This window comes from Pan paniscus, chromosome 8 (genome assembly GCF_029289425.2).
Source record: "Pan paniscus chromosome 8, NHGRI_mPanPan1-v2.0_pri, whole genome shotgun sequence".
Taxonomy (NCBI): domain Eukaryota; kingdom Metazoa; phylum Chordata; class Mammalia; order Primates; family Hominidae; genus Pan; species Pan paniscus.
Genome location: NC_073257.2, coordinates 80,600,750 through 80,627,619, shown reverse-complemented (window position 1 = coordinate 80,627,619; position 26,870 = coordinate 80,600,750). Strand labels below are relative to the sequence as shown.

Here is a 26,870-nt window from a genome sequence, read left to right as displayed (position 1 = left end):
GGATTACAGGCGTGAGCCACCGCGCCCGGCCTACCTTACCAGTTTTTGTTTTGTTTTGTTTTGTTTTCGAGATGGAGTCTTGCTCTGTCACCCAGGGTGGAGTGCGGTGGCTTGCTCTTGGCTCATTGCAGCCTCTACCTCCCGGGTTCAAGCAATTTTCCTGCCTCAGCCTCTCGAGTAGCTGGGATTACAGGCATGAGCCACCACACCCAGCTAATTTTTTTGTACTTTTAGTGAAGACGGGGTTTCACCATGTTGGCCAGGCTGGTTTTGTACTACTGACCTCAAGTGATCCACCCACCTCGGCGTCCCAAAGTGCTGGGATTACAGGCATGAGCCACCAGGCCTGGCCTAAAATTTTGATACATATTACCAAATTGCTCTCTATAGACATTGTCCAAGTTTACATTTCTACTGGCAATATATGAGACTTTGTGAGACCATATGGTCATCTACATCATTTTTAATCAACTGGAAACTGCCTGATTTCAAACAGCCTTTTGCAAGGATAACCTTCATCTTCAGTACTCTAAATGTGTGTTTCTCCAGATCTTTTTGGGTGCTTTGGTATTAGCAGTTGCTTTCTGGCTTGAGGAATTTCAGCTTCTCTTTCAACCTGTGGTTGCTATTTTGTTTAAGTCAATTTTGGCAGAGCTAGCATTGCTAATTTTGTCTTCTCTGTTGGACTGGCTCTCTCAGAGGGCTGACACAACTCTGCTCTGTCAGTCTTGGTAAGCTGGAGGTGGCAGAAACCTAGGAAAGTAACAGCTTATTAAATTTGGTGTTAGAAATATTGCACAGTTATATGGTAAATGTGTAGTATCCTGAAGTCTCAATGTCTGATGAATGTGTTATTATGGTGTTCCCTTAAGCAAGTGAGAAAAATTATAAGTTGTATCTTTTTTTTTTTTTTTTGAAACGGAGTCTTCCTCTGTCGTTCAGGCTGGAGTGCAGTGGCTCACTAGGCTCACTGCAAGCTCCACCTCCTGGGTTCACGCCATTCTCCTGCCTCACCCTCCCGAGTATCTGATCTGGGACTACAGGCGCCTGCCACCACGCCTGGAATAGTGCTGACCTATAGTTAGCACTGTATTTATGGTTATCATCATGGTCTTTACATCTTTTTTTTTTTTTTTTTTTGAGATGGAGTCTCGCTCTGTCCCCCAGGCTGGAGTGCAGTGGCACAATCTCGGCTCACTGCAAGCTCCGCCTCCTGGGTTCACGCCATTCTCCTGCCTCAGCCTCCGGAGTAGCTGGGACTACAGGCGCCCGCCACCACGCCCGGCTGAATTTTTGTATTTTTAGTAGAGACGGGGTTTCACCGTGTTAGCCAGGATGGTCTCGATCTCCTGACCTCGTGATCCACCCGCTTCGGCCTCCCAAAGTCCTGGGATTACAGGCGTGAGCCATTGCGTCCGGCCAGGTCTTTACATCTTAATGATTTTTTTTTTTTCTTTTTGAATCTGGCTCTGTTGCTCAGGCTGGAGTACAGCACCGTGATCTCGGCTCATTGCAACCTCTGTCTCCCAGGTTCAAGTGATTCTCCTGCCTCAGCCTTCTCTTTAGCTGGGATTACAGGCGTGTGCCACCATGCCCGGCTAATTTTTTTGCATTTGTTAGTAGAGATGGGGTTTCACCATGTTGGCCAGGCTGGTCTCAAACTCCTGACCTCAGGTGATCCACCCTCCTTGGCCTCCCAAAGTGCTGGGATTATAGGTGTGAGCCACCATGCCCAGCCTATACTTTAATGAGGGCTTACCATCAGCTAAGTGCTTTACATACATTGTTCTATTTAATCCTCAGACTGACTCTGTAAGGTAGTTATTATCGCCTCCTTACAGATGAGGAAACAGGCTTAATTAACCGTGACTTGCTCTTAGTCATACATCTGGTAGTGCAGAGTTAGGATTCAAACCTAGCTGTGATTTTATATACAAACTGATAAGCCCCTACCACCCTAGAGTAGTTATTAAGATTGCAGAGCTTAAACATAAAGAAGGAACTGGAATAATCATCCTGGGAGGGTAAGTTTATAACAGCAGTTCTCAAAACTTTTGCTCTCAGGACCCCTTTACACTAAAAAATTATTAAAGACTGGAAAGAGCTTTTGTTTATGTGGGCTATATCTATGATTAATTACTGTACTAGAAAGTAAAACATGTTTATTAATTCATTTGAAATTAACATGTATATTCATTTTTGTTGTGGTTGTTATTGAGACAGTCTTGCTCTGTCGCCCAGGCTGGATTGCAATGGCATGACCTCGGCTCACTGCAACCTCCACCTCCTGGGTCAATCAATTCTCCTGCCTCAGCCTCCTGAGTAGCTGGGATTACAGGTGCATGCCGCCACACCCGGCTAATTTTTGTGTTTGTGAGTAGAGACAGGGTTTCACCATATTGGCCAGGCTGGTCTTGAACTCCTGACCACAAGTGATCCACTCGTCTTGGCTTCCCAAAGTGTTGGGATTATAGGTATGAGCCACTGCACCTAGCCTAAAATGTATTTCATTCAAAAATATCAATCTATGCTTGTTAACATAACATTTTAATGAAAAAACTATTGTAAAAAAATGTAATGAATGTCATTGTTTTACATTTTTTCAGTTCTTTTTGCTTTCTTTCTTCCTTATTTATTTTTTTTGAGGTAAGGTGTCTCTCTGTTGCCCAGGCTGGAGTGCAATGATGAAATTATCACCCACTGTAGCCTCAAACAATCCTCCAGCCTCTATTTTTTTTTTTCTTTTCTTTTTTTTTTTTTTTTGAGACGGAGTTTCACTCGTTTCCCAGGCTGGAGTGCAATGGCACGATCTCAGCTCACCGAAACCTCCGCCTTCCGGGTTCAAGCAATTATCTTGCCTCAGCCTCCCGAGTAGCTGGGATTACAGGCATGCACCACCATGCCTGGCTGATTTTGTATTTTTAGTAGAGATGGGGTTTCTCCACTTTGGTCAGGCTGATCTTGAACTCCCAACCTCAGGTGATCTGCCCATCTCTGCCTCCCAAAGTGCTGAGATTACAGGCATGAGCCACAGAGCCTGGCCATTTTTTTTCTTTCTTTCTTAAAGCTACAGCACCCAATATTCCCAGGTGGTCTCCCATCCAAGTAGTAACCAAGCTCAACCCTGCTTAGCTTCTGAGATAAGATGAGATCGGCTGCGTTCTGGGTGGTATGGGTGTAGACCAAGCCTCTATTTTTGCAAATGTTTTAAATGTATGACTTCATATAAGATCGTGGATTCTTGTATCTGCTTCTGCATTCAAAATATTTCTATGTTTTATGTCATGTACCCTCAGAAAATTCAACTGTACTCTTATGAAAGGAAAATGATAAAAAATGTATTCATATTGTTACGACATAATTTTGACCTTGTAAGAACCCTGAAAAATTGAGACTTAGGTTTTTTGTTTCTGTAGATTTCTCACATAAGAAGTTAACATTCCTATATACTGTCCTTTCATGTTGTAAGGCTGATACTGCCTTTCTGTCCATATGACCCTTTTTTCTCTTTTACATTTCTACTTTCCATTGCTTGGTTTCAGGAGCAATATCTCCATTTTTTTAATCCCAAAGGTGTAACTGGGACTCTTCCAATTAGACCATGGTATGAATTAGAGCAAATTATCTGAAATTTGATGTCATGTCACTGTTTCAGTGTTATTTGGATTTTTTTTTTTTTTAAACAGGGTCTCACTCTGTCACCCAGGCTGGAGTACAGTGGTGAGATCACAGGTCACTGTAACCTCAAACTTTTGGGCTGAAACGATCCTTCCGCTTCAGCCTGCTGAGTAGCTGGGACTATAGTTTCACACCACCATACTTGGCGTTATTTGGATGTTTTTTAAAAATTGTGGTTAAATGCACATAAAAATTACCGTGTTAGGCCAGGTGCAATGGCTCACCCCTGTAATCCCAGCACTTTCAGAGGCCGAGGCGGGCAGATCATGTGAGGTCAGGGGTTCAAGACCAGGCTGGCCAACATGGTGAAACCCCGTCTTTACTAAAAATACAAAAATTAGCTGGGCGTGGTGTCATATGTCTATGGTTCCAGCTACTCAGGGGACTGAGGCAGGAGCATCATTTGAACCTGGGAGGCAAACGTTGCAGTGAGTAGAGATCGCGCCAGCCTGGGCAACAAGAGTGAAACTCTGTCTCAAAAAAAAAAAAAAAATTACTGTATTAGGTCAGGTGCGGTGGCTCATGCCTGTTATCCTAGCACTTTGGGAGGCCAAGGTGGGCAGATTGCTTGAGCCCAGGAGTTTGAGACCAGCCTGGCCAACATGGTGAAACCCAATCTCTACTGAAAATACAAAAAAATTACCTTAGCATGGTGGTGTGTGCCTGTAATTCCAGCTACTCTGAAGGCTGAGCGGGGAGAATCACTTGAGCCTATAAGGCAGAGGTTGCAATGAGCTGAGATAGCGCTACTACACTCCAGCCTGGGTGACAGCGCGAGACCCTGTCTCAAAAAATAAAAAGAGAAAAGAGAAAAAGAAAAAGAAGAAAAAAAATTACCATGTTAACTTGTGTGTGTGTGTGTGTGTGTGTGTGTGTGTGTGTGTGTGTCTATTTGTGATGGAGTCTTGCTCTCTTGCCCAGGCTGGAGTGCACTGGTGCGATCTCGGCTCACTGCAACCTCTGCCTCCTGGATTCCAGCAATTCTCCTGCCTCAGCCTCCCAAGTAGCGGGGATTACAGGCATGCACTACCATGCCTGGCTAATTTTTGTATTTTCAGTAGAGACAGGGTTTCACCATGTTGGCCAGGCTTGTCTCGAACTGCTGACCTTGTGATCCACCTGCCTCCGCATCCCAAAGTGCTGGGATTACAGATGTGAGCCACTGCGCTCTGCCCATGTTAACCATTTTTAAGGGTACAGTTCAGAGGCAAAGTACATTCACCTTGTTGTACAGCCATCACCCTATCTATCTCCAGAACTCTTTGCATCTTCCCAAACTGAAGCTCTGTGCCCTTGAAACAATAACGCTCCCTTCTTTCCTCCTCCCAGCCTCTGACAACCCCCATTCTACTTTCTATCTCTGTGATTTTCACTACTGTAGGTACCTCATATGAATATTAGTCCTTTTGTGACTGGCCTATTTCACTTAGCATAATGTCCTGAAGGTTCTTCAATGTTGTAACATATGTCAGAATTTCCTTCCATTTTATAGCTGAATAATACTGCATTGTATGGAATATGCCACATTTTGTTTATCCATTTATTGGCTGACGAACAGTTGGGTTGCTTATATGTATTTTTTTGTCCTCGTTTACTTTTCTCATATTTATACTTTCATATTCGCTATCATATTTTTGGCAGGTACCGCTTAAGTCTAAGTCTATTTACTATTATATTTTTGACAGGTACCGCTTAAATCTAAGTCAAGATGAAATAAAACAAGAAGTAGAGGACTATCTTCCTTCGTTTTGTAAATGGGCAGGAGATTTCATGCATAAAAACACTTCGACTGACTTCCCTCAGATGCAGCTCTCTCTGTAAGAAACACATTTTGTTTATATATATAGTCTTCATATTTTTAGACCAGGATGCCATTCTGTGTGTTGAATCAAAGTTTTTAAAGATTGAGTAATTACAATTAGCCATTTTGCTTGCTTATTTTATAAATTATGGTCCTAAGTATCTTTCCATGACAAAAAAGATTCCAGTGAATAGAAAATTTTATTTTCATTATTATGATAGCTTATTTTCTATATGTAGATATGTATTTTCTTTTTCTTTCTTTTTTTTTGAGATGGAGTTTTGCTCTGTCGCACAGGCTGGAAATACAGTGGCACTGATCTCTGCTCCCGGCAACCTCCGCCTCCCAGGTTCAAGTGATTCTCCTATCTCAGCCTCCCAAGTAGGTGGGTTTACAGGCGCCTGCCACCACACCTGGCTAATTTTGTATTTTTAGTAGAGACAGGGTTTCACCATGTTGGCTAGACTGGCCTCGAACTCCTAACTTCAGGTGATCCACCCGCCTCAGCCTCCCAAAGTGCTGGGATTACAGGCGTGAGCCACTGTGCCCAGCCTCTTTCTTCTTCTTTTTTTTTTTTTTCTTTTTTGATACAGAGTCTTGCTCTGTTGCCCAGGCTGGAGTGCAGTGGCATGATTTCGGCTTACTGCAACCTCCGCCTCCCGGGTTCTAGCAATTATTCTGCCTCAGCCTCCCAAGTACCTGGGATTACAGGCGCCCACCACCATACCCGGCTAATTTTTTGTATTTTTAGTAGAGACAGGGTTTTGCCATGTTGGCCAGGCTGGTCTTGAATGCCTGACCTCAGGTGATCCACACACCTCGGCCTCCCAAAGTACTGGGATTACAGGTGTGAGCAACTATGCCTAGTCTGTATTTTCTTATAAAGTAATCAATTTATAAATATTCTGGGGGTCCTAATTTTTATCATTTGATTCTTTTTTTTTTTTGAGACGGAGTCTCATTATGTCCCCCAGGCTGGAGTGCAATGGTGTGATCTCTGCTCACTGCAACCTCCACCTCCTGGGTTCAAGCAATTCTCCTGCCTCAGCCTCCTGAGTAGCTGGGATTACAGGTGTGTGCCACCACACCTGGCTAGTTTTTGCATTTTTATTAGAGATGAAGTTTCACCATGTTGGCCAGGCTGGTCTCGAACTTCTGACCTCAAGTGATCCTCCCACCTTGGCCTCCCAACCTGCTGGGATTACAGGCATGAGGCACTATGCCTGGCCTCATTTGATTCTTTCATGTGTATTTTTCTGTGTTACTAGCATATAGTCTGTGTCATGTGTTGACTGTCATATGGATGTGCTATATATTTACTGTGTTTAGCCATTTAATGCTATTTGGCATTATGTGTATTTTCAAGTTTTTTTTTTTTTTTCTCAAAGTGGCATTGTTATAATTTTATAGGGGAAACATGTTTTTTTCTGTTATTCATTTAGCAAATATTTATTGGGTGTCTAATATATGCCAAGTAATGTTTTAGGTGCTTGGATCATGGTAGCAAAAAACAAAACAAAACATACAACTGCCTACTTTGTGGAGTTTCTATACCACTGTACAAGTAAACAGCAGGGGACCAGACTGTGATTAATGCAGTGCCGAACAATGAAGAGGATAAGAAGAAAGGGAGAATAGGTAGGTAGTGGTGGCAGGGATATTCCATAGAATGTTCATGGAAGGCCTTCCTCATAAGGTAGCATTTGAGCAGAAGCTTAAAGGAAATGAAGTAGTGAACCGTACAGCTGTCTGTAGGAGGAATGTTCTAGGTAGGGGAAACGGCAAAAGCCCTTTGGCTGACACATACTGGCTGTGTGTGCAGTATCTCAGCGAACTAGTGTGATGGCTAGAGCAAAGTGCAGTAGGAGAAGAGCAGCAGTAGTTCCCCTGGAGCCTTATCATCCTGGTCAGGACTTGGCTGCAGCTCTGATTAGAATGGAAGCCATTGGAGGGTTTTTATTTGATTTCCATTTTTTTTTTTTTTTTTTTTTTGAGATGGAGTCTCGCTCTGTTGCCCAGGCTGGAGTGCAGTGGCGCGATCTTGGCTCACTGCAACCTCCGCCTCCCGGGTTCACGCCATTCTCCTGTCTCAGCCTCCTGAGTAGCTGGGACTACAGGTGCCTGCCACCATGCCTGGCTAATTTTTTGTATTTTTAGTAGAGCCGGGGTTTCACCGTGTTAGCCAGGATGGTCTCGATCTCCTGACCTTGTAATCCGCCCACCTCGGCCTCCCAAAGTGCTGGGATTACAGGCGTGAGCCACCGTGCCCGGCTCCTTTTTTTTTTTTTTAAACTGGCAGAGTTTTATTTTTCTTTAAATAGGCACGACTTCCATGTATACTAATATTCTCAATGTTCTCTCAATATTTTCAATATTTTATAACATTTTGTGATCTAAAAAATTTGCTTTAAGGGGGTCCGGGCATGGTGGCTCATGCCTGTAATCCCTGCACTTTTGGAGGTTGAGGCACTGTATCAACTGGCTCAGGAGTTTGAGACCAGCCTGGCCAACATGGTGGAACACCATCTCTACTAAAAATACGAAAATTAGCCAGGCGTGGTGGTGGGTGCCTGTAATCCCAGCTACTCGGGAGGCTGAGGCAGGAGGATCGCTTGAACTAGGAGGCAGAGGTTACAGCGAGCCGAGATCGTGCCACTGCACTGTAGCCTGGGCAACAAAACGAGACTCCATCTCAAAAAACAAAAATGCTTTAAGATTTGTGAGTCATAAAGCTTTGCAGTAGTTAGTTCTTTGGACCTATTCGCTGTGGTTCGAATGATATAATGAGCCTGGATGTGAATCCCAGTTTGGCTGTAATTTAGCTGTGTAACTACAGCAGGCTCCTTAACTTGTGTGTGCTAGTTTCTGCCTTGATCTCATTTACTTTTTTTTTTCTCTCTCTCTTTTGAGACAAGGTCTCACTCTTGCCCAGACTGGAGTGCAGTGGTGTGATTTAGGCTCACTGCAACCTCTGCCTCCTGAGTTCAAACAGTCATTCCACCTCAGCCTTCTGAGTAGCTGGGACTACAGGTGCACACCACTCTGCCTGGCTAATTTTTGTATTTTTTGTAGAGGTGGTGTTTTGCCATGTTACCCAGGATGGCTAGTCTCGAACTCCTGGACTCAAATGATCCTCCTGCCTTGGCCTCCCAAAGTGCTAGGGTTACAGGCGTGAGCCACCATGCCTGGCCCTCTAATGGGATTTTCACATGTATTTTAAAAATATTTAGTAGTTTAAAAAAAGGCTTGTCTTGCTGTTAGAGTTGAGTTTTTTGTTTGTTTGTTTGTTTGTTTTGTTTTGTTTTTGAGATGGAGTCTCGCTCTCTCACTCAGGCTGGAGTACAGTGGTGCAATCTTGGCTCACTGCAACCTCTGCTTCCTGGGTTCAAATGATTCTTGTGACACAGCCTCCTGAGTAGCTGGGACTATAGGCATGAGCCACCACGCCTGGCTAATTTTTCTATTTTTAGTAGAGGCGAGGTTTCACCATGTTGGCCAGGCTGGTCTCGAACTCCTGACCTCAAGTGATCCACCCACCTCAGCCTCCCAAAGTGTTGGGATTACAGGCATGAGCCACTGCGCCCGGCTGAGTTTGTTTTTTATATTTTTTATTTCTGTAGTGGTCATAAATTTGCCACCAGCTCCCTACACTAAGAAAAAAGCTAGAGTGAATAGATTGTTTAGTTTTTCTTGTGTTTTAAAAATAAATTTATAAATGTTTCATTTTTTGTTATTTCTTTGGAACAGACTGACATAGGGGTTGGATATTGGGCTTCACTGTGATAAACTGTGTTTATCAAGTAGTCATCCTTCACCTAGTTCCTTGCTTTGCTTTATAACATTCTGGTCTCTGAATGTTCTGTAACACTAAGAAAGTTAATTTTATCAGCCTGGCGTGATGGCTAATGCCTGTAATCCCATCACTTTGGGTGGCTGAGGTGGGCAGATCATGAGGTCAGGAGTTTGAGACCAGCCTGGCCAAGATGGTGAAACCCCGTCTCTACTAAAAATATAAAAATTAGCCAGGCATGGTGGCGGGTGCCTGTAATCCCAGCTACTCGGGAGGCTGAGGCAGGAGAATCGCTTGAACCCGGGAGGCAGAGGTTGCAGTGAGCTGAGTTCATGCCACTGCACTCTAGCCTGGGTGACAGAGCAAGATTCCATCTCAAAAAAAAAAAAAAAATCCTAATTTTATCTTCAACTGCTCCTAATTATTTATCCTCATTTACCCTCCTTCCTCCTCCCTCCTTTTTTTCCCCCTCCTTCCTCCTTTATTTCTTTTTGTCATTTACATTTGCTTGAAATTTATTATTATTTTTTTTGAGATGGAGCCTTGCTCTGTCACCTATTCTGGAGTGCAATGGCGCAATCTCGGCTCACTACAACCTCCGCCTCCCAGGTTCAAGCGATTCTTCTGCCTCAGCCTCCTGAGTAGCTGGGATTACAGGCGCCTGCCACCATGCCTGGCTAATTTTTGCATTTTTAGTAGAGACGGAGTTTCACCATGCTGACCAGGCTGGTCTCGAACTTCCGACCTTAGGCGATCCACCCACCTCACCCTCCCAAAGTGCTGGGATTACAGGTGTGAGCCACTGCGCCCAGCTGCTTGACATTTTAAATTACGGTAGATATCTATTTTTGTAGTTTTTTTGGACATAAGCTTTTCTTTTACTTTTTGTTAATTGTTTTAGCATCCTGTCTGCATGTTTGCTTGTTTGTTTGTTTGTTTTCCTTTGGTGGAGTCTTAACCCAAATGTGTTTTTTTTTTTTTGGTTAAAATTAACCCATTGTTTTTACAATGATAAGCATGATTCTCACAATCCTGGGTTAGTAAATTCTGCAAACATTTATTCAATGCTATATGTGTGCCAAGGATTATACCAGGTACTGTTGTTACAGGGATAACTAAAGCCCTCAGGAACTCAGTGTATTGGTGGTAGATGAAAATAATAAAAGTGAAGAGGTTTGCTGGTGGAGAAAATGTAGGTGACAAAAGCAGCATGGAACCCTGGCAGTTAACAGCATATAAGGCACAGAAGGAGATAATAGAATCTGTTGAAGAAGGCTTAGGATAGGTCAGCAAGGGATTTGCATCCTGGAAGAAGGGCATCACAGATGCTAAGGAAAGAGTGTGGAATTCAGACTCATCTTTGACCTGCAAGGAATCTTTGAAATCAAATCCCACATTTTTTTGTCAAAACACAAAATTATATACATTTTATATACAATGCACTCATGCTAGCTTAATGATGGGGATATGTTTTGAGAAATGTGGTGTTAGGCAATGTCATCATTGTGTGAACATCAGAGTGTACTTGTGCAAACCTAGATGGTAGAGCGCCTACTACACACCTAGGCCATATGGTATAGCCCGTTGCCTCTAGGCTACACACTTGTACTACATGTTACTGTACTGAATACTGTAGGCAATTGTAACAACGGTAAGTATTTGTCTATCTAAACATATCGAAATATAGAAAAGGTAGTGTGTTGTATTACCACAATAGCTAGATGTCACTAGGCAATGGAATTTTTTAGTTCCATTATAATCTTATGGGACCACTATCCTAGGTTGACGAAATCATTGTTATACAGTGGATGACTGTATATATAATTTTTCAAGTCACACAGAACTTTTACTGAAATAGATTATGCATTATGCCATAAGGGAAACACCAATAAATTTTAAAGGATCAGTATCTTAGAAACGATGTTCTACAACTGTACTGTAACAAAGTTAGAACTTAATAACAAAAGGATATCTAAAATTCTCATGGTTTGTAGACTAAGGAAATGTTGATAAATGTTTTAAAAGGTCAGTCATAAAGGAAATTAACACATTTAGAAAAGGTGGTTACATACCAAATTTTGTAGACTATAGCTAAAGTAGTACTTAGAAATTAATTTTTGTTGCCATTTAAAAAAATTGTGGTGGCTGGGTGTGGTGGCTCACGCCTGTAATCCCAGCACTTTGGGAGGCTGAGATGGATGGATCACCTGAGGTCAGGAGTGAGAGACAGCCTGGCCAACATGGTGAAACCCTATCTCTACTAAAAAATACAAAAATTAGCCAGGCGTGGTGGTGCACGCTTGTAATCCCAGCTACTCGGGAGCCTGAAATGGGAGAGTTGCTTGAACCCGGGAGGTGGAAGTTGCAGTGAGCCGAGATTGCACCACTATACTCCAGCCTCTGCGACAGAGTGAGATTCCATCTCAAAAAAAAAAAAAAAAAAATTGTGGTAATAAACATATAGTGGCCGCGCATGGTGGCTCATAACTGTAATCCCAGCACTTTGGGAGGCGAAAGCAGGAGGATTGCTTGAGACCAGGAGTTCGAGATCAGCCTGGGAAACATGGTGAGAACTTGTCCCTACAAAAAAAAAAAAAAAAAAAAAAAATAGCTGGGCGTAATGGCAGATGCCTGTAGTTTCAGCTACTTGAAAGGCTGAGGCGGGAGGATCTCTTGAGCCCAGGAGGTCGAAGCTGCAGTAAACTGTGTTTGTGCTACTGCATTCCAGCCTGGGTGACAGAGTGAGACTCTGTCTCAGAATAATAATAATAATAAAGCCACATTGCTTCTTTTTCCAGGGCATTGAATTTTAGTAACAACTTTAAAAGTTTTTTTAACCTGTATTCTATTAGGTATACATGTGACATTTCATAAATAATAAGTTTTGCCTAATTTAATAAAAGCATATCTGAATACACACCGTGAACAAGTAACAGTTGGTGAGAGAATATAAATATTTAAGAAATTTCAGACCCAGTGCAGTGGATCTTGCTTGTAATTCCAGCACTTTGGGAGATCAAGACAAGAGGATTGGTTGAGTTCACCATGTTGCCCCACCTTTTGTAGACTCTGTCTCTGCAAATTTGAAAATAATTAGTGGGGTGTGGTGGTGCATACCTCTCATCCCAGCTACTTGGGAGGCTGAAACAGAAGGATTGCTTGAGCCCAGGAGGTCAAGGCTGCAGTGAGCCATGATCATGCCACTGCACTCTACCCCGGGCAACAGAGAGAGACCCTGTCTCACTAAGAAAGAAAGAAAAAGAAATTTTAGATAAATTATGGCTTCTCTGAATTGCACTACTGTCTTCTTCAACTATTCTGGAAGGATACATATCTTCCATGAGATTATATTTGAAGCATCTTGGAATAGTTTTTTTTTTATAAAAAATTATTTAAGACAGCATTTTTTTTTCTTAGAAAATATTCTCATTTGTTAAAAAAATCGCTGTCCATGGCCAGGTGTGGTGGCTCACTCCTGTAATCCAGCACTCTGGGAGGCCAAAGCAGGTGGATCACTTGAGGTCAGGAATTTGAGACCAGCCAGGACAACATGGCAAAAGCCTGTCTCTATTAAAAAAAAAAAGGAAGAAATAGCTGTCCAAAAAAAGAAATAGGGGTTGACCATAATAATATGAACTAAACAAAAATCAACGAAATAATCTATTCTAACAACTAGAATTATTCTATTTTTAAAAATCTTCATTTTGATAGGAAATGTTTTATTACTAGAAAAGTCATCTTTTTTATGTAAGATTTCCACTAGATTTAGTATTTTATGTGGCTGGCTTTGAATCTAAAAGTGTAAAATATTTTCCCAGTAGATAGGATTAATAAGAGGTAACTCTTATCTTTCTGCAGAATAACCGTAACTGCTCTGAAAATGAGTAAATCTTAGATAAGAGAGGAGGTTTGTAAGTTATTTCCACCTCTTCTCATTCCTTCAACATTTATATGTTCCCTTTTTTTCTTCTTTCTGTGCTCATGGGTTATTTACCAATTAAGAGATTAAAGTCAGAACCTCTTTTATAAAAAAAAAAAAATTGAGTACTTACTTTAAATATTGATAGTGGGAGACATGGTTTCATTTAGTTATTAAGTAAAGAAAATGGAACACTTGGAAGTGACCATGAGCTCCTTTGAAGATTGTCACCTGGGGATGTGTGAATGAAGTGTTGGGTGAATGAGCCCCAGACTTCATAGATGATGGAGATAGCTCTTCTTTTTTTTTTTTTTTTTTTTTTAGACAGTCTTGTTCTGTCACTCAGGTTGTAGTGCAGTGGCACGATCTTGGCTCACTGCAACCTCCGCCTCCTGGGTTCAAGCAGTTCTCCTGCCTTAGCCTTTGGGTAGCTGGGATTACAGGCATGTGCCACCCTTCCCGGCTAATTCTTGTATTTTTTTAATCGAGACAGGGTTTCGCCATGTTGGCCAGGCTGGTCTTGAACTCCTGAACTCAAGTGATCTGCTTTCCTTAGCATGAGCCACTAGGCCCAGCAGACAGCTCATTCTTAATCAGTGTAATCTAGTGTTATGTGAAGGAATACATCTTTCATTGCTTAGGGTGCAACCACATGCAAGCCATTACATACTAATTTGCGTAATAATTGTATATCAAAATACTCAGATTGGAATTGTGGCTCTAGCAATTTAAGTAGCAAAACTGTTGTACTCTAGGCCTGAGAAAATAAGGGCCTGAGTTAAGAAGATTATAGTAGGAATGACTGAAAGGAACAGATGATAAATACCAAGAAAGACTAAATTCCATGAGCAGAGCCCGTAGAACAGTGGTTCTTAAACTTGAGCATGCATCAAGATTGTGGAGGGTTGGTTAAACAGATTGCTTAGGCCTCACCCCTAGAGTTTCTGTTTGAGTAGGTTTGGAGTGGGTCTTGAGGATTTACTTTTATAGCAAGTTCTCAGGTGATGCTGATGCTACTGGTCCAGGGACCAAGTTTGAAAATCACTGCTGTAAAGGTAGGTAGACTCTTTCCCCTCCCCACATTCTCTGTGTGTAATAGGCAGTCAGAGCCAGCAGATGTGAAATGAGCTAAGAGTTCTAATTAAGTGTTTTTGTGCTTTTTTTTTTTTTTCAGGCCAAGCGATAATAGTAAGGATAATTCAACATGTAACATTGAAGTCGTGAAACCAATGGATATTGAAGAAAGCATTTGGTCCCCTAGGTTTGGATTGAAAGGCAAAATAGATGTTACAGTTGGTGTGAAAATACATCGAGGGTATAAAACAAAATACAAGATAATGCCGCTGGAACTTAAAACTGGCAAAGAATCAAATTCTATTGAACACCGTAGTCAGGTATAAATGTTAATAAGAAAATTGTCTGTTTTATACTTTTTTTTTTTTTTTGAGACAGAGTCTTGTTCTGTCGCCCAGGCTGGAGAGCAGTGGCGTGGTCTTGGCTCACTGAAAGCTCTGCCTCCCGGGTTCACGCCAGGCTGGAGTGCAATGTTGTGATCTCAGCTCATTGTAATCTCTGCCTCCCGGGTTCAAGCGATTCTCCTGCCTCAGCCTCCTGAGTAGCTGGGATTACAGGCCCTCACCATCATGCCCGGCTAATTTTTTGTATTTTTAGTAGAGACAGGTTTCACTATGTTGGCCAGGCTGGTCTGACCTCGTGATCTGCCTTCCTCAGCCTCCCAAAGTGCTGGGATTACAGGCATGAGCCACTGAGCCCGGCCTTATGCCTGACTAATTTTTGTATTTTTTGTAGAAATTGAGTTTTGCCATGTTGCCCAGCCTGGTCTCGAACTCGCGACCTCACCTGATACTCCCACGTCGGCCTCCCAAAGTGCTGGAATTACAGGTGTGAGCCACTTGCACCCAGCCTTTTGCTATTAATTGTGTACGAAATATTGAAGGTTTTCACAAGAGCTTTACATTTGGGAATGAAAAGTAGGGTAACTTTGTTTCACCTATTATTAGGTTTTCTGTAGATGTTGGAAGTGGAAGAAAAAATGTTTCCCCTTTTTAAAGACTTGAACTTTTTACTTTGATAATACAGAAATACCTGAAATTACAAACTTAAATACTTGGCTAAATTATAACCCTCTGGAGGAAGGAAAATTATGCCAATAGAAGAAAGGCTTGTTTTTGAAGTCAAAGGTCAGAAGGAATGTGTTTTGTGTATATGAGACTGAAAATTTTTAATTGATTTTTAAAATCACAAGTTTGAATGAAATCACTTTATAATGCTAAACAGGAGATAAATATAAAAGCATTTCAGGCCAGCACAGTGGCTCATGCCTGTAATCCCAGCACTTTGGGAGGCCAATGTGGGTGGATCACTTGAGGTCGGGAGTTTGAGACCAGCCTGGCCAACATGGTGAAACTACTACACACACACACACACACATACACACACACACAAACCTGGTGTGGTGGCACATGCCTGTAGTCCCAGCTACTCGGGAGGCTGAGAATTGCTCAAACCAGGGAGGCAGAGGTTGTAGTGAGCTGAGATCGCGCCACTGCACCCCAGCCGGGGTGACAGAGCCAGACTCCATCTCAAAAATAAATAAATAAATAAAAGCATTTCAATATCTTAAGTGATCTGGATTCCAAGATCTTTTTGCATTGAGATTGTTGCTCTAATTCACCGTTGCTTCAAGGCAAAGAATATTACTGTATTTAATTTTGTTCAATTGGAGATTTTATTTTTGCAAGAAGTGCAAGAAAATTTTAAGAATAAAGTAGTAATTCTTGTATTGAAAAAAATGAGGAAATTTGCTAGAACAAGGCTTAAAAAAAGTTGGAATTTATATTGCATATTATGCACGAGACAAGACATTGAAAAATTAATTATGGTAGTTCATTATTATGTTGGGTATGAGGAAAAAAATGTTTCCCTACTTAAAAGATTTGACTTTTTAATTTTGATAATAAAAGGTTTAAGAAAGTTTTTTTTAGATGGGGTCTTGCTATATTGACTTACAGCTCAAAGCTGTTACATGAGCTAAAAGGACTATTTTTAACTTGTCTTAGATGGTTTCTCCGAAGAATTTCATGAAACCTAAGGTGGTTAATGACATTTCATGCTCTGGAGAAACAAACTGTAGAGTTAGTATTATTTGTCACAGTAGCTATCATGTAAATGATAATCATTTTTGTTTTGGATCATTTATTTTAAATGGAGAAAATAGTCTCTACAGACTGTTAACTTCAAAATGTAAATCATAGTTTGATTAATTTCCTTCTTCAATTTATTGGATATCTAAATATTTGCTTTCTAAGAAAATTCTCTATAGAATTCTTGGTTATCTAAGTAAAACTGAGAAGCATGAACTATGTTTGTTTTGTGTAAATTAAATTTTTTTTTTTTTTTTGAGACGGAGTCTCACTGTCACCCAGGCTAGAGTGCAGTGGCGCTATCTCGGCTCACTGCAAGCTCTGCCTCCTGGGTTCATGCCATTCTCCTGCCTCAGCCTCCCGAGTAGCTGGGACTACGGGCGCCCACCACCACGCCCGGCTAATTTTTTTGTATTTTTAGTAGAGACGGGGTTTCACCTTATTAGCCAGGATGGTCTCGATCTCCTGACCTCATGATCTGCCCGCCTCGGCCTCCCAAAGTGCTGGGATTACAGGCGTGAGCCACTGCGCCCGGCCTTTTTTTTTTATTTTAAGACAGTCTCCCTCTGTTACCTGGGCTGGAATGTAGTGGCACGGTCTTGGCTCACTGCAGCCTTTACTTCCCAGGGTCAATCAATCCTCCCATCTCAGCCTCCTGAGTAGCTGGGACTATGGACGCACATCACCATGCCTGGCTAATTTTTTTTTTTTTTTTTTTTTTTTGAGGTGAAGTCTCCTTCTGTCCCCCAGGCTGGAGTCCAGTGGCACGATTTCGACTCAGTGCAACCTCCACCTCCCGGGTTCAAGCAATTCTCCTGCCTTAGCCTCTCAAGTAGCTGGATTACAAGCATGTGCCATCACACCCGGCTAATTTTTGTATTTTTAGTAGAGACAGGGTTTCACTATGTTGGCCAGGCTGGTCTCGAACTCCTGACCTCAAGTAATCTGCCCACCTTGGCCTTCCAAAGTGCTGGGAGTATAGTCATGAGCCACCACGCCCAGCCATGCCCGGGTAATTTTTAAATTTTTTTACATACATGTCTTTTTGTAGAAATGGGGATCTCACTACGTTTTTGTTTTTATGCTTTTAAATTTTTGTGGGTACTTAGTAGGTGTATACGTTCATGGATTACATGAGATATTTTAATATAGGCATGCAATACGTAATAATCATAACATAGTAAATGCGGTATCCATCCCCTCAAACATTTATTATTTGTGTTACAAATAACCCAGTTATACTCCTTTAGTGATTTTAAAATGCACAGCTAAATTATTTTTGACTATAGTCACTTTGTTGTGCTAGCAAATACTGTCTTATTCATTACTCTTTTTTTTTGTTTCTTGATACCCATTAACCATCCCCACTTCTCCCCCGCACCACCCTCACTATTGTTCCCAGCCTCTGGTAACCAACCTTCTACTATCTGTCTCCATGAATTCAATTGTTTTAATTTTTTGCTCCCACAAGTAAGTGAGAACATACAAAGTTTTCTGTGTCTGGCTTTTTTTGCTTAACATAATGACTATCACTTGGTCTCACTATATTGCCCAGGCTGGTCTCAAACTCCTGGGCTCAAGCGATCTGCCTGCCTTGGCCTCCCAAAGTGTTGGGATTGCAGGCCTGAGCCACCATGCCTGGCCTAGATTAAATGTTTGACATCAAATTTGTTGTGTTATCTTTACCAATTTGGCTCATGTTACTTATTAAATAGAAATAACTTTATTGATCTTTTGAGTTTAAAATTATGTGTTGGTTTAAGACAATGTAGGGAAATACAAGAAGTTATAGTTTTGTTTGAGCAAATGTCAATGTTTGCACAGGTTGTTCTGTACACTCTACTAAGCCAAGAGAGAAGAGCTGATCCAGAGGCTGGCTTGCTTCTCTACCTCAAGACTGGTCAGATGTACCCTGTGCCTGCCAACCATCTAGATAAAAGAGGTTGAGCCGTTTTTTTTTAGTTTTACTTCTTTGCCCACCCCCCACTTCAGCTTCTGGTGATACATATTTATACCTGACAATCTACTCACAGCACTTATTAGGTTATAATTTGTAGCTTTGGGTTTTTTTTGTTGTTGTTTTGTATGTGTGTGTTTTTGTTTTCGTTTTTTGAGATAGAGTCTCACTCTGTTGCCCAGGCTGGAGTGAAGTGGCACAATCTTGGTTCATGGCAACCTCCACCTTCTGGGTTGAATCGATTCTCCTGCCTCAGTCTCCTGAGTAGCTAGGATTACAGGCATGTGCCACCATGCCTGGCTAGTTTTACTTTTAGTAGAGATGGGGTTTCACCATGTTGGCCAGGCTGGTCTTGAATTCTTGGCCTCAAGAGATCTGCCCGCCTTGGTCTCTGAAAATGCTGGGATTACAGGCATGAGCCACTGTACCTGGCCAATTGTGTTTTTTTTTTAAAAGAATTTTAATAATATACTCTATAGTTGAAAACATTATTAATCTTTTAAAATTTTATTATGCAAAACTTTATTTCAAACTTTCTATTTTATATTAAAGATATTCTAGATAGCTGTATTTATCCTCAGTATTCAGCTAATACCAACTTCACAATGCTTACTTACTAGTTTTGAAATATATAGTTTAAAGAATTTATCAAGTGAACAGAAACTTAAAGGAAATGTACCAAAATGTTGTTATTCTAGTATAGTGGGAAATATGAATACCAAAATGTTGTTATTCTAGGGAAATATGAATACTGTTTTCTCTGTTTTAAAATGTTTTTATTTTTATTTTATTTATTTATTTATTTATTTTTTTTTGAGACCGAGTTTCGCTCTTGTTACCCAGGCTGGAGTGCAATGATGCGATCTCAGCTCCCTGCAATCTCCGCCTCCCAGGTTCAGGTGATTCTCCTGCCTCAGCCTTCTGATTAGCTGTAATACAGTCATGCGCCACCAATCCCAGCTAATTATGTATTTTTAGTAGAGACGGGGTTTCACCGTGTTGGTTAGGCTAGTCTTGAACCCCTGACCTCAGGTGATCCGCCCACCTCGGCCTCCCCAAGTGTTGGGATTACAGGCGTAAGCCATTGTGCCCGGCCCTAAAATGTTTTTAAATCTGCAAGTTTTACATATGTAGTGAAAAAGACATGATAAACTTTATTTAACTCTTAAAAAGACATTCACCTTTTTTTCATAGAATTATTAAAGCTAAGAAACCAGATGGCATTCTCATTGTTTCACCGTATTAGCAAATCTGCTACTAGACAGAAGACACAGCTTGCTTCTTTGCCACAAATAATTGAGGAAGAGAAAACTTGTAAATATTGTTCACAAATTGGCAATTGTGCTCTTTATAGCAGGTAAATATTGTCTACCAAAGGCATTATTTCTAGTTGAGTATGAACTCAACTAAATACGTTTAACATTGGTGGCCAGCCCGGCATTGATAACATCATTTTAGTTATTTTTCCTTTATATTTTCCTTCGTATTATTTCTAAAATTAAGATAATAGAAAAAAAAACACAGTACTTTCTTTCTTTCTTTTTTTTTTTTTTGAGACGGACTTTTTGCTCTTGTGGCCCAGGCTGGAGTGCAATGGTGCAATCTCGGCTCACCACAACCTCTGCCTCTTGGGTTCAAGCGATTCTCCTGCCTCAGCCTCCCAAGTAGCTGGGATTACAGCCATGTGCTACCATTCCCGGCTAATTTAGTATTTTTAGTAGAGAAGAGGTTTCACCGTGTTGATCAGGCTGGTCTCCAACTCCCGAACTCAGGTGATCTGACCATCTCAGTCTCCCGAAGTGTTGGGATTACAGGCGTGAGCCACCGCGCCCAGCTAATTTTTTGTATTTTTATTTATTTATTTGTATTTTATTTATTTATTTATTTTTTTGAGACAGTCTCCCTCTGTCACTAGGGCTGGAGTGCGGTGGCATGATCTCGGCTCACTGCAACCTCCGCCTCCCTAGTTCAAGCGATTCTCCTGCCTCAGCTTCCCGAATAGCTGGGACTACAGGTGCTCGCCACCGCACCCAGCTAATTTTTGTATTTTTAGTAGAGACAGGGTTTCACCATGTTGGCCAGGATGGTCTCGATCTCTTGACCTCGTGATCCGCCCACCTCGGCCTCCCAAAGTGCTGGGATTACAGGCATGAGCCACTGCGCCCAGCAATTTTTTGTGTTTTTAATACAGATAGGGTTTCACCATGTTGGCCAGGCTGGTCTTGAACTCCTGACCTCAAGTGATCTGCCTGTCTTGGCCTCCCAAAGTGCTGGGATTATAGGCTTGAGCCACTGCACTATGCCGAAATACTTTTTTTCTTTTTTTTTGAGACAGAGTCTTGCTTTGTTGCCTGGGCTGGAGTGCAGTGGTGCAATCTTGGCTCACTGCAACCTCCACCTCCTGGGTTCAAGCAATTCTCCTGCCTCAGCCTCTCGAGTAGCTGGGACTACAGGCATCCACCACCACACCTGGCTAAGTTTTTGTATTTTAGTAGAGACGGGATTTCACCGTGTGTTGCCCAGGCTGGTCTCGAACTCCTGAGCTCAGTCAATCCGCCCGCCTTGGCCTCCCAAAATGCTAGAATTATAGGCATGAGCCTCTGCACTCGCCCTCACATAAATACTCTTTAAGGTATTTTTTCAAGGGATCTCTTAATGGCAGAGGACTGTGAACCGTAGGAAGTCTGGGCATATTTCTTTGAAATCTTATGTTTATCGTCAGTGTTTGGTATGCTGTCCTATAGCATGTTTGTTTGTATAGAAAATATTTTAATCTGGTATTAAGCAAAATCCAAATGATTCTCTGTGTTTTTATGTGTACTTATGTCACTGAGCTGGGTGTACAAATATTGTGATTTTTGAGAAATGAAGTTGTATTAAAAGCCAAAACTTGTTGCATATGGGAATGAAGATTAGGGTTTACCCAACCTGAGTTGTTTGGGGGATAGTCGCTGAAGGCAAAATAATGCAGTATTGAGTTTCTCACACATTTGGTTTTATAAAAAGCCATATGGCTTATGTTTAAATGACTTTTAAGGAACATTAGGGGCTGTGGTTATGAGTTATGATGATGATCATATATGTGTTCTTATTTTGGAATTATCTCACTTCGTACCCAGCCAGGGAAATGGTTTATAAGCATCTCTAACTTGGAACTTTATATTTAGAGCAGTTGAACAACAGATGGATGGTAGTTCAGTCCCAATTGTGATGCTGCCCAAAATAGAAGAAGAAACCCAGCATCTGAAGCAAACACACTTAGAATATTTCAGCCTTTGGTGTCTAATGTTAACCCTGGAGTCACAATCGAAGGATAATAAAAAGAATCACCAAAATATCTGGCTAATGCCTGCTTCGGAAATGTAAGTGGTCCATTTAGTACAGTAAGATTTCAGTAGTTTGGATTAGTGAGTGAGGTGGCATTTGGAATTTATGACAAATACAGGTTATGAAGCATGTTATAGATAACGTGATTTCATTTATTCATGACAACTGCAGATGGCTTTCTATTGTTTCTAAGAAGAGCACCATTCCTGTGTATCCTATGTGCTGCAATCATTGCTAGTTAGTAATATAGTTTCAGTAGACTAAATATACCTCAAGAAATCTTGTTTTAAAAATTACTTTTCTTTGGGAGGCCGAGGTGGGTGGATCACCTGAGGTCAAGAGTTTGAGACCAGCCTGGCCAACATGGCAAAACCCGTCTTTACTAAAAATACAAAAATTAGCCGGGCGTGGTGGCGGGTGCCTGTAATCCCAGCTACTTGGGAGACTGAGGCAGGAGAATCGCTTGAACCTGGGAGGCGGAGGCTGCAGTCAACCAAGATCCTGCCATTGCACTCCAGCCTGGGCAACAAGAGCAAAACTGTCACAAAAAAACAAAAACAAAAAATTAGCCAGGCGTGGTGGCAGGCGCCTTTAATCCCAGCTACTCAGGAGACTGAGGCAGGAGAATTGCTGGAACCCGGGAGGTGGAGGTTACAGTAAGCCAACATCGCACCACTGCACTTCAACCTGGGTGACAGAGCGAGACTCTGTCTCAAAAAAAAAAAAAAAAAAAAACTACTTTTGTCAGGGCGTCGTGTCATGCCTGTAATCCCAGCACTTTGGGATGCCGAAGCAGGTGGATCACTTGAGCTCACCAGTTTGAGACCCGCCTGGGCAACATGGCAAAACCCTGTCTCTACAAAAAATACAAAAATTACCTAGGTGTGGTCGTGCATGCCTGTAGTCCCAGGATGAGGTGGGAGGATGGCTTGAGCCAGAGGTGAAGGTTGCAGTGAGCTGAGATCGCACCACTGCACTCCAGCCTGGGTGATAGAGCCAGACCTTGACTCAAAAAAAAAAAATTATTTTAAATCCTGTTAAAAGTTTTCAGTATACACTTTTTCATCGGTGATAACATTATAAACTTGAGTATATCTTAAAGTAAATTGTTATATATTGTATATATTGGTATAATGCAAATTAATGTGGTATTTACTGGATTTTTTAAATACTCGCTTTTTTTTTTTTTGAGATGGAATCTCACTCTGTCACCCAGGCTGGAGTGCGGTGGCATGTTGTCAGCTCACTGCAACCTCTGCTGTCTGGATTCAAGCTATTCTCCTGCCTCAGCCTTCAAGTAGCTGGGATTACAGGCGCCTGCCACTGCGCCCAGCTAATTTTTGTAGTTTTAGTAGAGACAGGGTTTCACCATCTTGGCCAGGCTGGTCTTGAACTCCTGACTTAGTGATCCACCCACCTCAGCCTCCCAAAGTGATGGGATTACAGGCGTGAGCCACCTTGCCTGGTCTAAATACTCGTATTTTAAATGTTTATATTTTCAGTAACTTTTGATACAGATGCAAATTTTCTAAAGGTCCATTTCATAGTCCTTGTGGGATTCATTTAAAAAAAAATAGTAATATGTACCTGTAAAGTTAGAATTTTTCTTTTTCTTTTTTTTTTAAGAGACAGGGTCACACTCTGCTGCCCTGACTGGAGTATAGTGGTGCAATCATGGCTCACTGTAGTCTCGAACTTCTGGGATAAAGTTCACAGTCCTCCTGCCTCAACCTCCTGAGTAGCTTGGACCATAGGTGTGCACCACCAAACTTGGCTAACTTTTTTTTTTTTAGAGATGGGGTCTTGCTATATGGCCCAGGCTGGTCTTGAACTCCTGGCCTCAAGTGATCCTCCCATCTTGACCACCCAAAGTGCTGGTATTACAGCTGCGAGCCACTGTGCCATGGCTAATTCTTTTGTTTTATTTTATTTTACGTAATTATAGAAACAGGGTCTTGCTATGTTGCCCAGCATAGTCTTAAATTCCTGAGCTCAAGTGATCCTCCCACTTTGGCCTCCCAAAGTGTTGAGATTATAGGTATAAGCCACTATGCCTGGCCTAGAATTTATCTTTGCGTAGTATTTTTCTTTATGTAAAATTTCATTGCTTTAGCTTCATTTTTTCTTTGCAGAATGAGTATTAATGATGTGACTTTAGAAATAATTGGATTATTATTTCCCTAATATTAGACTTTAACACAAGGAAACATTGCAGTGGAGAAAGTTTATGTAATTGTGGATAGACTGCGTATGTGTAGTGAGTATACTATACATATGTAAAATTTAATTGCTTTCATTTTTTTAATCTCTGGCCTTTTGTAGTATGTGAAACTTTTTTTTTTTTTAGACAAAGTCTTGCTCTGGGCTGGGCAAGGTGGCTCACGCCTGTAATCCCAGCACTTTGGGAGGCCAAGGAGGGTGGATCACGAGGTCAGGATATTGAGACCATGCTGGCTAACACAATGAAACCGCATCTCTACTAAAAATACAAAATATTAGCTGGGCATGGTGGCAGGTGCCTGTAGTCCCAGCTACTCCCAAGGCTGAGGCAGGAGAATCCCATGAACCCGGGAGGCAGAGCTTACAGTGAGCGAAGATTGTGCCACTATACTCCAGCTTAGTCAACAGAGAGACTCCGTCTCAAAAAAATAAAAAAATAAATAAATAATAAAAAAGTCTTACTCTGTTACCCAGGCTGGAGTGTCTTGACCCACTGCAACCTCTGCCTCCTGGGTTCCAGTAATTCTCTTGCCTCAGCCTCCCAAGAAGCTGGGTTTACAGGCACGTGCCACCACACCCAGCTAATTTTTGTATTTTTAGTAGAGACGGGGTTTTGCCATGTTGGCCAGGCTAGTCTGGAACTCCTGGCCTCAAGCAGTCCACCCACCTCAGCCTCCCAAAATGCTGGGATTATAGGTGTGAGCCACTGCACCCAGCCAAAAAAAATTTTTTTTTTGAGATGGAATCTTGCTCAGTCACCCAGGCTGGAGTGCAGTGGCACGATCTCAGCTCATGCAACCTCTGCCTCCCGGGTTCAAGCGATTCTCCTGCCTCAGCCTCCCGAGTAGCTGGGACTACAGGTGCGTGCCACCACACTCAGCTAATTTTTTTTTTTTTTTTTTGAGACAGAATTTCGCTCTTGTTGCTCAGGCTGGAGTGCAATGGCACAATCTTGGCTCACTGAAACCTCTTCCTGAATTCAAGTGATTCTCCTGCCTCAGCCTCCCGAGTAAACTGGGATTACAGGCATGGGCCACCACGCCAGGCTAATTTTGTACTTTTAGTAGAGACGGGGTTTCTCCACGTTGGTCAGGCTGGTCTTGAACTCCCAACCTCAGATGATCCACACGCCTCGGCCTCCCAAAGTGCTGGGATTACAGGTGTGAGCCACAGCACCTGGCTATTTTTTTGTATTTTTAGTAGAAACGGGGTTTCACCGTGTTAGCCAGGATGGTCTTGATCTCCTGACCTCGTGGTGATCCAGCTGCCTTGGCCTCCCAGAGTGCTGGGATTACAAGCGTTAGCCCCTGCACCCGGCCTCAAAAATTTTTTTTTCTTTTTTTGAGATGGAGTTTTGCTCATGTTCCCCAGGTTGGAGAGTAATGTTGCAATCCTGGCTCACCACAACCTCCGCCTCCGAGGTTCAAGCGATTCTCCTGCCTCAGCCTCCCGAGTAGCTGGGATTACAGGCATGCACCACCACACCCGGCTAATTTTGTATTTTTAGTAGGGATGGGGTTTCTCCATGTTGGTCAGGCTGGTCTTGAACTCTCAACCTCACGTGATCCGCCCACCTCAGCCTCCCAAAGTGCTGAGATTACAGGTGTGAGCCACTACACTTGGCCTCAAATGTTTTTTTATGTAAAACGTAACTTGTTTTAGTTTCATTTTTTTCTTTCCAGAATGAATTTTTTTTTTTTTTTTGGACAGATTCTTGCTCTGTTGCCCAGGCTGGCGTGCAATGGCATGTTCTCAGCTCACTGCAACCTCCACCTCCCGGGTTCAAGTGATTCTCCTGCCTCAGCCTCCTGAATAGCTGGGATTACAGGTGCTTGCCACCATGCCTGGCTAATTTTGTATTTTTAGTAGAGATGGGGTTTCTCCATTTTGGTCAGGCTGGTCTTGAACTCCTGACCTCAGGTCATCTGCCCACCTCAGCCTCCCAAATTGCTGGGATTACAGGCATGAGCCACGGCGCCCGGCCCAGAATGAATATTAATAACATGACTTCAGAATTAATTGGATCATTTTCTTCCCTAACATTAGACTTTAACACACACACACAAGATAACATTGCTGTGGAGAAAGTTTATTTAATTGTAGTTAGACTGCATATATGTAGCGAATCTGTCATACATATATAAATACTAATAAGCTTCTGAGATTGCATGTTATTTAGTAGTGCTGCCAGAGAGATTTTAAATGGTTTTTTTTTTTTTTTTTGAGACGGAGTTTCACTCTTGTTGCCCAGGCTGGAGTGCAATGGCGTGATCTTGGCTCACCGCAACCTCCGCCTCCCAGGTTCAAGCGATTCTCCTGCCTCTGCCTCCCGAGTAGCTGGGATGACAGGCATGTGCCACCATGCCCGGCTAATTTTGTATTTTTAGTAGAGACAGGGTTTCTCCATGTTGGTCAGGCTTGTCTCGAACTCCTGCCCTCAGATGATCTGCCTGCCTTGGCCTCCGAAAATGCTAGGGTTACAGGCGTGAGCCACCGCGCCTGGCTATAATTTTTTTTATATTGCATTTGGGAGCAGGTTATTATGGTTCGTTTTCTGTAATGGTATTATATGTATCAGCCCAAGAAGTGGGGGTATCTACCCTTCAGGGATCAAAGTGCCAATAAAACACCATTTTTGGAGATCCCAGCCTGTGGGTGCAACAAGGGTGGGGCGATCCCTAGCACTTTCTTGCAAGACTGTTGTTGAGCAATTCATTTAAAACTAGTAGAGGGCCGAGCATGGTGCCTCAGGCCTGTAATCCCAGCACTTTGGGAGGCTGAGGCCAGTGGGTCACTTGAGTCCAGGGGTCCGAATCCAGCCTGGCCAACATGGTGAAACCCTGTCTCTACTAAAAATATAAAAAATTAGCTTGGCGTGGTGGTGTATGCCTGTAATCCTAGCTACTCAGGAGACTGAGGCATGAGAATCACTTGAACGGGGTGGGGGTCGGAGGGTGTCTCAAAAAACCCCAGAAACTAATAGAATGTTTACTTAACATTTCTAACATTTTACT

General features: G+C 42.2%; 1 protein-coding gene and 1 pseudogene across 8 annotated transcripts in view; one reads left to right on the top strand and one right to left on the bottom strand.

The window, feature by feature from the left end:
- Nucleotides 1–26,870, top strand: part of SLC25A16 (solute carrier family 25 member 16) — a 114,056-nt gene that overhangs the window by 63,508 nt on the left and 23,678 nt on the right. For all 8 annotated transcript variants that reach the window (XM_063607703.1, XM_063607708.1, XM_055092914.1 and 5 more), the window contains 5 exons: nucleotides 5,364–5,495; nucleotides 14,363–14,582; nucleotides 18,177–18,294; nucleotides 19,504–19,666; nucleotides 21,477–21,671. In XM_063607703.1, coding sequence (XP_063463773.1) covers nucleotides 5,364–5,495; nucleotides 14,363–14,582; nucleotides 18,177–18,294; nucleotides 19,504–19,666; nucleotides 21,477–21,671 — 828 coding nt within the window. The remainder of the gene's footprint in view (nucleotides 1–5,363; nucleotides 5,496–14,362; nucleotides 14,583–18,176; nucleotides 18,295–19,503; nucleotides 19,667–21,476; nucleotides 21,672–26,870) is intronic.
- On the bottom strand, nucleotides 3,065–3,183 carry LOC112441020 (5S ribosomal RNA; annotated as a pseudogene).